Source organism: Saccostrea cucullata, unplaced genomic scaffold, assembly GCF_032062105.1.
Source record: "Saccostrea cucullata isolate Sc308-1 unplaced genomic scaffold, CSIRO_AGI_Scuc_v1 ctg671, whole genome shotgun sequence".
Taxonomy (NCBI): domain Eukaryota; kingdom Metazoa; phylum Mollusca; class Bivalvia; order Ostreida; family Ostreidae; genus Saccostrea; species Saccostrea cuccullata.
This window is the reverse complement of record NW_026925346.1, coordinates 157,236-169,615: the sequence shown is the minus strand read 5'-3', so window position 1 is coordinate 169,615 and position 12,380 is coordinate 157,236. Positions and strand designations below refer to the sequence as shown.

The 12,380-nt window shown below is 34.3% G+C and overlaps 2 protein-coding genes across 2 annotated transcripts in view; one reads left to right on the top strand and one right to left on the bottom strand.

Annotated features, from left to right (window-relative positions):
- LOC134268644 (xaa-Pro aminopeptidase 1-like) overlaps nt 1-12,380 on the top strand; it is a 34,478-nt gene that overhangs the window by 18,006 nt on the left and 4,092 nt on the right. The window contains exons 10-18 of the mRNA XM_062750899.1: nt 9,377-9,464; nt 9,910-10,204; nt 10,319-10,405; nt 10,690-10,740; nt 10,827-10,888; nt 11,083-11,223; nt 11,306-11,366; nt 11,557-11,626; nt 11,725-11,832. Of these exons, the coding sequence (XP_062606883.1) occupies nt 9,377-9,464; nt 9,910-10,204; nt 10,319-10,405; nt 10,690-10,740; nt 10,827-10,888; nt 11,083-11,223; nt 11,306-11,366; nt 11,557-11,626; nt 11,725-11,832 (963 nt within the window). The remainder of the gene's footprint in view (nt 1-9,376; nt 9,465-9,909; nt 10,205-10,318; nt 10,406-10,689; nt 10,741-10,826; nt 10,889-11,082; nt 11,224-11,305; nt 11,367-11,556; nt 11,627-11,724; nt 11,833-12,380) is intronic.
- Nucleotides 898-3,754, bottom strand: LOC134268638 (uncharacterized). Its single transcript, XM_062750892.1, has 2 exons — nt 3,719-3,754; nt 898-2,871 (listed from the first exon to the last, which is right to left on the bottom strand). Exons 1-2 carry the CDS (start codon nt 3,719-3,721, stop codon nt 898-900), a joined length of 1,977 nt encoding a protein of 658 aa, XP_062606876.1. The 5' UTR covers nt 3,722-3,754.

Sequence of the window (12,380 nt, the reverse complement as noted above, 5' to 3'; positions counted from 1 at the left end):
AAATTTCAATGCACCTTAATTATTAATAAAGGCAAAAATTTCGATATTTTAAATATATTTTTTCCCGAATTCTTCCGGTTCGTAAGGCAAACTAGTCAGTAGCTTGCAGCTTTGAGTAAGTGATTTGAAATGATCTATATAGAAAGCGTTATTTGTCAGTAGGTGTATAGTGTACTGCCAGAACTAAGCGCAAAAGGAAACTAGTAACACAACAAAGCCTGAAAGGGCCGGTACACACGGTAAGCCGCTTGCCTTATAAGTCTAAAACCTTACATTTTGCAGGCTCTCATGTCCACACGCTAAGGCAAGACTTACAATATTATAAACAACATTCACATTAATTCCATGTGTTTTAGCTATAAACATTGCACAATATTTACCAGAATAATAGATTACTATAGTTATAGGACTTTGAAATAATTTTACCGACCATTGCGCACACTTCTTAACAAAGAGGGGGAGAGTAACATAAGCTTTTGCGGATATTTTCATTATCTTATTCGAATATATACACTTTGTGTACCTTTCAATATACCCAAGTGTATGGTTTTATAAGAATAGATTAAACTTTGGGTGAAAGGTTTTCATTGGTTAAGAAATAAATGTCAGCTAAATCTTGTATTAAGAAATAGAGCAGTGTTCTATTCCTAAGTCAGAATTATAAGGCTCGAAAAAACGTACACACGGTACGGCTAGAACTTAAGTTCCATGACTTATAAGGCAAGTCTTACCGTGTATACCGGCCTTAAGTGTGTTTGTCATAATTTAAGCAATGTGAATCCGAACAAAGAGAGCGCGAAACAAAGAGGACAATACATCTGCCATAGCAGACAATGGTACATGTAGCGATGAGTCAGTTTAAAAGGGAAAAAATTGACAAAACTTTAAAAAAAAAAATCAGGGATCACTCTTCTGGCGCCAAGCATGTCGTGCCTTCGATTCACGGACCATTCTGTCGCCTTTGTTGTCGAAACTGCGGCAGGTGGGGAGGTTAGGAAGTTTGGGTATTTTGTTTGTGGCTTCATACAACATTAGCGCCATTCCATTCATCATGTGACTGTCGATGTGACAGTGCATAAACCACACCCCAGGGTTGTCGGCGATGATTCGGATCACAGCATACCCACCCATCGGAACCAACAAGGTGTCCTTTCGGACTGGGTTGATTAGGTTAATACCTGGTGTAAGTTTGTAGTCATTCCATGACTCGTCTCTCCATTGAGCATTATTGCAATTGCTTTCATCATTCGGCAGAGTTTTGCTACACTGGATATCTTCATTTGGTATTAGAATATCTGTTCCACTTGAATCATTTTGTACTTTCGGAAAGGCCATCTTCAAAACCTCAAATGTATGGCCATGCATATGGATTGGATGGTTAAAAATACTCCCTTTTCCGAGATTGAGGAATACCATAATTATTTCCTTGTCATAGGACAAATCTATAGTGTGAGTGCAGGAGCACGGATTCTCATCGCCACATCCTTCACATTTTCTATCCACGGCTTCTGGTTCTAACAAAGCTGCTATTGTTGGCGGAATAAATTTGCGTCCATTAATTGAGGGACCACCTACGAACGCAAAATTTAGAAAAAACGTCTCAGAGTCTCTCATTTCCCCAACATTTGGTTCTTTAAATGTAGATTTTAGTTCAGAGACTGGCACGCAAATCTTTTCTGGAGAATTTGGATAGATCTGAAATGGACAATTTAGCACTGTTCTGGTATTCTTTCTTCTATTTTCACAGCATTTTGCGTACTGCGACTCGATTTCCCATTGTCCTTTCTTTCGTGACGAAATATGTGATGTATCTTTTAGACGACGTCCAGAAGATCCCAAACTGTTGCTTGGGCTCAATCCTGTTACTCTCAAAATGGCTAACCCTTTTATATTTTGGCTTTCTTTTAAGTCAGAACCAGTCAGAATTTTCGCGATAATCTTATAATTGTTTTGACAAGCGGTTAGCAGATCAAGTTCGAAATCATACCGTTCACCCGGAAGAATAACGATTTGGTCTACGACTTTTTGTTCAACTGGAAAACCATCAGTTTCTTTGACTTTCAGTCTTAACCCTGGCACAAAGAGAAGCATGGAATCAGCGGAGCCTACGTGGATCACTCGGAATACATGAGATTTGGTTTTGTCCAGGACAAACTCTTCCAATGGTGCATTATTGCCATTGAATTCTCCTTTTCCATTGATAAGGATAGACTTTTGATCATTACCGGCACCTTGTAAATTAGCTTTAAGTCGAGTGACAGGGTCGTACAAGTGGTTCCATTCCTGTAATTGCATGATGTATTGTCTCTCTGGAGGAATGCCTTCGTCTCTTCTAAGAACTATAAAGTCTCCGTACAACCCCATTTCTCTCTGTATACCGACATGGGAATGGTACCAGTAAGTACCGGCGAAGCGAGGCCGGAATGTATATATGAAATGTTGTCCTGGTAAAATTGGACACTGTGTTACGAACGCCATTCCGTCCATTGCAGGTGATTCAAATTGGTCAATACCGTGCCAATGCAGTGTGATAGCCTCGTTCATTAGCTTGTTTTTGACTTTAATAGTAATTTTCTGATCCTGGTATACGACAATATTAGGTCCTGGCATTTTTCCATTAGCGGTCAGTAAGTTTGTGGTTGTCAAGTTCCACCCGTCTGCTGTGTTCACACATTCTGTCGGTACTTCCTCATCACCATCAACGGTAAACAGAGAACGGTCTTTGGCGTAGACAGGTCCGTTCAAGGGGTCAATCATTGTAAAGGCGTAATCGATTTCGAGGCTCCCAAAACATTGGTCATCTTCCTTAACACAGGTAAATCCAAACGCTGAATCGAATATGACGAGGATAAGGAATAAAAGGACTTTTGCCTAAAATAGGATAGAGTAATCTTATGAAAATTGAATTGAGTTATATATATAACAGTACATCCTAGGATCATTTTTTTTTTTCTTGAGACTGTGTTTCGGATAATGTCATTAAATCAATGCTTTTCAAAAGTAAAACATTTGCGTTGAGACATATATTTTGTTAAGGTCTTTCCCTCTTTACGATTTTAACGAAATGGTTCAAGTTTTAAAAACTGCATTTATTTTCATATAGTTCTAATTTACCAGTTATTGCAAAAAATGTAAAGGTTGTCATATTATTTAGATGGAAGATATAAATAAACAGAGGTACATGTCAACATAAAAAGTCGTACATTTCTTGTAAACAGTATTATAAAAATTATGTAAGAATAGGTTCAAAAGCATAATTCTGATGCTGAAAGTTCCGAAATACTTGCTATTTATCAGACATTTTTGTCAATTGTGAATATCAGGGAAACTATTTTACTTTAGAAGTTCAGTAACGAAAATGCCTGAATGAAGATACCTGAGAAGGAGATATTGCCTTAGTCAATTTTTTTTTAAGATTGAATAAAGGAAAAAACATTTTTAAAATTCTTTTCCTTCAATATTTATCATAACACCTATTGAAAAGAGTTCTTCTAAAAGATATATTGGGTATGAATTTAAATTAATTACAATTTTTGCGAAAAACTATTACATCATAGGAGGATGGAAATACCTTAAATGTTAAAAATATTTTATAAGATTAATAGGTTTAATTAATGATCTAAAAAAAAAAAACAAAAAAAAAAGTATATTATTGACTTTAAAAGAGTACATATATCATTACAAAAAAATAATTATGGAGCAATTATTTTAATCTTACCATTACTAAGGCGCACTTTGTTCACCGGGAAAAATAGACCAAGTCTTGAGTTGTTGGGCTTTTTTGATTTATAAATTGCACGTAAATGTATCCTGTGTTTCGTTGTGTTTCTGTGAAGTATCAATTTTTTGTATCATTGTTGCGGTGTTTTCTTTGATGATCACTGCGTATTTATTTTTGATACACAATGACTAGCTGTGATCTAACGACCATGTTCTAATAATATAGAACACGCCAGTGTAATGATGCAACAATTCCAAGGACACAATGACCCTTGACTATGAGGCGCCGTTTTGGTATTTATTGCCATTTAGTGATATCACACATTCAATATTAGGTGATATCACCTATTCCAATAAGTGATACAACTCTTTCAGATTGAATAGGTGATATCAATTATTCAAATAGGTGATATCACATACTTGAATAGGTGATATCCCCTTTTCGAATTGGTGATATCACCTACTCGTGCTGAATAGGTGATGTTACCTATTAGAATAAGTGATATCACCAATTTGAATAGGTGATATCACCTATTATCATTTCTTACAACAATAAATAATGAATGCTTCCTTCCTCAAGACTATCTAGATAGATTTCCATTGGAACCAAGCAAATTCGGGCTGCCCAGTTTTCCCCTGAATTTTAGTATGAGACATTTTAAATACCTTATATTATCGATCCCTGCAAAGTTATATAAATTGTGTAAATTATACCCAGCTGGGGAACAAGAGTGTGGCATACCTTCATCTCTTTATAATGTAAGGATAGACATTTTTTGTATGGAACAGTTCCATGTCTTAGGCGTTTTTCACGATTTTTCCTTTAGTACATATGATAGATAAGTGTAATAAATAAAATTTGCGAGCAAAACAAACTACAAGTTCTACTGGGGTGCTTAAAACTAAATGCGAAGCTGTAATCCGTTGTCTCCAAAAATGCTGTTATAAAAAGTGAAAGTAAATGAGACTGAAAGACACTATATTCTTGGGAGCAGTTGTTATTCCATAAATAATTTGAATATGTGATATCACCTTTTCGAATAAGTGATATCATATTCAAAATGATTAGGTGATATCATCTTTTTGAATTTATGATATCACCTATTTGAATTGGCGATATCACTTATTCAAATAAGTGAAATCACCTTTTCGAATAGGTGATATACTTATTCAGATAGGTTATATCACCAATTGAATAGTAAATACCAAAACAGCGCCTCATACTTGACCTCTTACTTTGAATAAACAAAATAGCCAAATTTATTAGGAAATAAAAACTAATATAAACACAGTCGAGGTATACCTTTCATTACATAAAAAAAATCAAAATTCTGCACGTCAATTTTTAAATCCAAAATGGAATTTACACAGCACATTTTTAAATGAAAGTTCTCTCCTCGGTCTCTCATAATCTTAGAGCGTAACAAATCACACAGAATGCAGTATGGGGAATGAGATGGATATTCCGAGCCGTTTTGTTTTTTAAATTCCAGCACAAATCACTGCGCCTCAGTTTACTCAGGTGACCTATTGCTATCGTTTTCGTCCATCGTCGTGCATCGTGCGTAGTGCGTCGTGTGTTAACATTTAAACATTTTCAGTTTCTTCTCTAAAATCATGAAACCAATTTCAACCAATTTTGGCATATAGCATCTATGGGTGAGTGGAAGTAAAAATTGTGAATTTCATGCCCCCCCCCCCCCCCCCCGTGGCCTGAGGGGTGAGGCAAAAAAACTCACTAAAATTAATGCAATATTTAAAAATTTTCTTCTTTACTACTGGATATCAAACAGCCAAACAGATGGCAAGATAGTAATCAGCATTGGGTACTCTACCAAAATTGTGAAATTCGTGGCCCTAGGGACAGGGTTCTGGTGTTAGGGTGGGGCTCTAATAAAATAATATAGTGTAAAATGCATTAATTATTTGAAAATCTTCTTCCCTGCTCCTTGGTATTATGAAAATAAACTAAATGCATAATTATGATAAGGAAGGTTGCCTCTATCAAAATTGTGAATTTCAAGCCTCTGGGTCAGAGGTTTTGGTGTTGGGGGGGGGGGGGCTCTAATGATTATATATAGTGAAAATGCATTAATTATTTGAAAATCTTCTCTTCTGCTCCGTTTTTATTGAGAAAGCAGCCGTCAATGATGTCAGAAAGCCTTGACTTTTAATTTATCGTGGGGAATGGTTGTATACTCCTATGAGGTTGAAAAGTCGTAAGTTTTCAATGTTGTTGATTTTGGTAAAATGTTGCGATTTCCAATGTTCCAAAAGTTCCTTGGAATTGTTTTACTATCCATATTTGATTTACTCCACTTCTCAAATATATTGTTGCACAGTACTCTTGAGGTTCACTGCTATTAATATCTAAGTGAGAAGTAAAGAAAGAGACTTGGTGGAACATTTACTGGAACCCGGTATGTATCTTTGTTTGTAAGGATTTTAGGAAGGTTTGGAATCAATATAGATATGGTAATGCAAATACTAGAAATATTCAAAACTGACATATGGTTTTGAAAAATCTTCTCCTTCGAAAGGGAGCTTTGAGTAGAAGCTGGATTACCACTTGTAGCATGACATCCAAGTTCTTATAAAATGCATTTTATATCTTGAGCCTAACAAACAAAGAAAATGTTATTACCTTGTCTTTGTCAGCAGTGCTGATCGTGTAATCTCTTTTCACTTCCGAATTATTAAATAAAGGATAGAGGGTTTTCATATTGATCCTCAATCGCTCAATGCGAGATTTTACCATCAGATACATTTATAGCTGTAGAACTGTAGCTCTCCGAAAAAAATATATACTGATAGACCGGAGAGCTACAGTGCCATCCATTTAAAAAAACTGTATATTTAAAAGTGCGCCCGGTTCTGGATTATTTTTCCAAATTCTTACCTCAATTGCAAAATACCTAGATTTTCAATAAAGTCTTTACTCCTCTATCAATTGCTCTCGTAGTTTACATCTGTACGAAGCGGGTTAGACCGAATTATCTTGCAAACCAAAATGGCAGTATAAATAGACGAAATTTTTGATGATCTCAATTTCAGGGCCAGGAGGGCTATTAACAACAATTATAAGGAATGTTTTGTTGTGGAAACATTGAGAGAATATGTTAGGAACATACGGTTAGTAATACTTTGAGATGACAGTTTTAAAAACATGAAGAAAATAAATCGAGAGACAGCGCATGTTTTTGTGCGCAATAAATATACAGTTTATTAAATGGGTGGTACTGTAGCTCTCCGGTCTATCAATATATATTTTATTCGGAGAGCACAATTTGTGCAAACATTTAATCCATTCTGACAAAGTGTCAAGGTCTTCTTTTTCATAATGGTCCATCGCCTGGCGAAATTATCTACAGAATCCATAATATTTTTGAAATTACGACGCCAGTTGTAGGGTCAGGGTTCACTATATACAGGACCTTTAAAATTAGTGATCTAAGGTCCTCATTACTAACTTATATTTACGTCACCAGTAATAACATGAACAGCAGGACTATAGTTATAGGGTGAAGAAGAATATGAACATGAACGAGGATTATGTTTCAGATATTCGACATCCAGGCTCTATAAAGTTTTCTTATAGTTAAAAAATTTCGAAGCAATAGTCGATGTATATTGTAGGGAAAAAAGATGTAGTCTTTTACTTGAAATATGGTGGAATACCATATTGGCTCCTTTTATGATTAAGGATATGACTTCAATCAATCGCGTCAATTCCTTTGTTGGCATTCTGAAGTTTAAGGAAAAAATGGGGGTTGTTTAGCTGCATTTTCTTCTGTAAAATAATAATTGTCATAACTCATCATTATAATTTCGGTTTCCACCGTGTCTAAGAATTGCGATAGCATAAATCACAACCGTCATCCATGGCGTTCAGACTTGAATGGGCGAGGTAGAAAATTCAAAGAAATACAGCGCGCTAAACCGGAGGGGAAAATAGCTAGTTTCCTCTGAGTCTGTCAGTCAGTCTGTCTGTCTGTCTTTCCCACTTGGTTTTCCGCACTTTTTTTTTCTAAACGCTTGCAGATATTGTGCTGATTTTTGGTATGTAAGTGTATATTGATTTCCAAGTTTGATGTTTGTTCCCCTTTATTGATTTTTGGGGGAATTACTGTCTTTTTAATTTTTAAGAGTTTTTCGTACTTTTTTCCAAATGCTTTAGCAGATATTGAGCTAAATTTGGTGTGTGAGTGGCATTATGTTCCACTTCAAGAATTTATTGACGGAATTACAGCTTTTTTTAATTTCTAATGGGAACCAGATTACACTTGCCGGTCGGGGACTAGTATTGCTAATGCAGTACTTTCAGAATGCTTGTTTCAATGGTCATATAAATTATATATGATCAAATGATACATCATGGCTAACTCAGTCCATAAAAATATATTTGAATCACCTGCAATAAACGTGAAAATGACAAATCACGTAACGCGGTACCTGAGAACAATTAAATACAAGACAGATAGTAAGAGTACCCTCGTCTGATATCTGAAGATACATTCGTTGAAAGGTACTCTATGTATTACTTATATAATGTTATAAAGTATAAACCACATGCTTCATATGGTTTCCTTTCCGGATCTTAGTTCACCTTGATTAATCTTGAAAAAGTCATTACAATACTTTTAACATATTTTTCAAGTTACTGTTTTTTCCTGTAAAGGATGATGTAACATACATGTACGACCCCCAGTAAAGTGAAAAAATATGCAAATTTTACTAAATTTTTGCATCCACTTAATTTCTGATAAGTGTACCCTCATAAAATACTACTTTTACGGAAAAAAGAAACATAATTTTGAACATGTATGACTTTATTTTGAGTAGGGGTACCATGTTTACACCCAATTCCTATTGAAATCTACCTCCGACCCACTCTTTGAAGCCATTAAAATATACAAGCGCAAGTAGGTACACTTTTCCTCCTTTGGCTGGTCACTGCATTTTATTGAAATCTACCTATATGTGAAAGGAGAAGTATCCAACTGCGCACACATGTTCTTTTTTTTTTTTTTTTTTTTTTTTTTTTTTACAAAAATTGTTAAAACTAGCTGGCCTTTTCCATTACATACAGATCAACAAAGCTATATTTCTGACGAAAGAATACACAAATCGAGGCACTGGTGATACTCTCTAAATGACCAATCAGCTGAATGAGTTGCATTCTCTTTTTATCAGAGAAGCTGAATGTTCATACATTTGATATATTCGTGTTTTTTAAAACATAAACATACAAATTATTCAGAAAAAATAAACTGATTAAACCCTTAGTTACTCATATTTTAATCATGATACATATTGAGATAACAGACATTATTCATTCAAAAGTCCATTCAAACAAATCAAGAGCAGAGCAAACACAAACCTCAAAACTCTAGAGGTGGGACCAGGTGCCGTGGAGGAGTGAGCTTCCCCTGTCCGTGGTCACAATCTGATTCGCCGCGTGCTCTTTGTCATTATTGGGGAAATAGCGGGAAATTCCGTCGACTATTCAGTGTGCAAATACTCGTTATGGCCAGGCAATTAGTATGAAAAACATCAATCAGCATTTTACTTAATGAGAGATTGTATTTGTTGACAAGGTCATTGTATCGACCAAAGAACTTCGAAATTCATAAATATATTTCTCCTTATTTCACAGGGTTATTTAACATCAGAGCAAGAGACTTCACTTTTGATCCATATTTTATCTCCTTTTGCCTCATAAATGCCAGAACTGGAGATGTAAGGTAATTTGCATTATCCCAGTATATTTAAGGAATTGTACAAACTATTTAACAATAGGATACATTTGGAAATGTTTAACAAATTTAAAAATACAATATTCATTTAATTAACTTTTCACATTATCAGATCCTTGCCGACAGTGATTTTACTTAAAATTATAAAACAGGGAAAGAGGGTATTTAAATATTTGTGTCCCTGTGTATGTGCTTGTTTTAATTAAACAAGTTAAATAGTAAGTCTTTGTGCTATCCATGATATATGCGATTTCATTCATTTTGTGAGTCTAACATGCCGATAATGGTGATATATAAGGTATAGAGTTTGTAAAAATGTAAGCAATAAATGATAAATTATAAATCTAAAATAGCAAGACAATATACATCATAAAAATATTTTCTATAGGAATTTACCAAAATTAAGTCGATTATTTTATTCTTACACGAGTAGCCTTTACATCGTTCACGCTGAAAAGAAGCTTACACAGAACTGTGAATTAGAGGATCTAAAAATCCACGAGTTCCTCAACACATCTAAGGATGGCAGTTGTGCTCACTGGAAATGCCTTTCGAATTCCAACAAGTATGAAGACGATAGTGCAGACAGATGTGAGAGAATAAGGGAAGTCATGAGTGACAGAGGTCATTGTGTAGAGGTCAAAGAATACAGCCCTAGTATGTTTAAAGATGAGATTTGCAAATTATCACAAGATGAACATGTTCGAAAAGTGTGGGATATTCCACAGGTAAGATAAACAAACCGAAAAGGTATAGATACTTTAATCTTTAATTCAATAAATAAATAAATGTTTCTTAGATCCGTTAGTTTTCCCATTAAACAATCTTGAATTTAATTACAGGAAAAGGTTTTAATGGAACATTCACCTCCTTTAGTGTTCAAAGCAGCGAAAAATAATGGTGAGATACAAGGAAAAAAGAACTCTACGGTAAACTTTTTGTTTTCGGCTTTTAAATATGTTTGTATTTGTTGTTTTGCAAAAATAAATGTAAAAATAAAGAATAATAATCATGTGTTAAAATCCTTTTTAACATTACAAATTGAGAGCAGAACAAACATAGACCCCACAAAAATATAAGGTTTTAAATCAATGCTATGAAATGTAAAGTATAATTATCAATATATCAAAGGAAGACCTATAAAAAAAAATCGAAGAATGAGTTAGAGTAAAGGAAAACTCGCATAGTAAAGTCTGAAATATTTATTTTACAGCTGCGAGAATCTATTTTCTTATCAACCTATTTTGCTGCACTAGAGGAAAGGGTAAGTGGAGAAATATACAATGTAAAAGAGATTTCAAAAAAAATCATTGAAAGAAAGATAACTATTTTTTGCATGATACCCAACAGATGAAAAATGGAGAAGTTCTGAACGTGCAAGAAATCGAGGCCGAAACAAAGGAGTTGAGAAAGTGAGTATTAAAAATTTCTCAGTATCTTCTACATGTATACATGTATAGATAGCCCTGTGCATATTTCACCCAAACAAACTCCCAAAATATTTCATCTTCCATTAAGCATGGTTTCTCAAGGTATTAGGATCCCTAAAAATAAATTAACCGTACAACACCTACATTTTCGTAAATTCATTTAAATATTATTACAGGAAAGTACTCTATAATCGAGGGCCAAGTGGTACCTCACTGATTGGATTTGGTTCCACCGCTCTTCCCATGGTTCCAAAAATAACAGATGATGTAATCACAGAAAAGGATGTCTTTCTGTTTGACATGGGCGCACAATATTTGTAAGTAAACGCCGAATAGTTCGTATCATGAAGTCGGGAATATATCAAAATGTGGTCCCATTATTTAGCATTTCTTTCATAGGGATGGCACCACGGATATTGCTCGTTCATTTGTGTATGGAACACCTTCAGAAAGACAAAAGGTATCTTTTATTTAAAAAAAAAAAAGAATAGACCACTTGTAATGAAAACTTTTAAAGAAATTTTTTTTACGTTTTCCTTTCTGTAATTTTATTGTCGTTGTTTTATTTGTCTAGATAATTATATATATTTATCGCAAACTAGAATAAAGACATTTCTGTTTTCTAATAAATGACCAAAATTTCTCTGTAGGATATATACACACGTTTATTGATGACGCACATTAATCTAGCAAAGAAGACATTTCCAGTTGGAAGCAAAGGTGATTCGATTTTATCACTTGATTCAAAAATAAATTATCAGGTTCTTGACTAAAGATTGTTTTAGAAAATATCAAATTTCCCCCTTTATATTACACAGGTCGTGATTTAGATACAAAGGCAGTGAGAGAACCCCTTCATGAAATAGGAGTCGATTTTCCGCATGAAATAGGACATATGGTAGCTGCTTATGGCGCCATAGTAGAAGGTAAATTCTGACTGCCAATCTTGCAAGAACCTTTCAATTCTCGAGTTTAAAACAATTATATGTATTTATTAAGGTCTTCCGTTTCAGACGGAAGACCTTATAGTGATTGTACTGTTTCTTTTTATTATTATTATTATTATTATTTTTCCCCTTTTCTTGTAGAATTTTCTTGAAATTTTCAGTAGTGCAAAAAAATACGCTCAGACGTTTTTTTCGTTTTTTCAAAATTCACTTCCGGTCGTCAGATTTGTCCGATTTCCGTTTTCTTCAGAAATATATTGTCATAATCATATCTCAGAAACGGTAAGAGATCATAGGAGTAGGACTTTTAGTATTTCATGTCTCACTTCCGGTCGTCACAGGAAGTGATCAAAGAAATCCAAAATTCCAACTTTTCTTTATTGAAACTTTTTTTGCACCATATTATAGCATCTCATTTGTAGTTTCGAAATATGTCAGTCCCACCGGAAACAAAAACGACAACTTCCGGTTATAAGAGAAAAACTGCATATTTTGAGTACGTAAATATTTTTTATATATAAAGTATT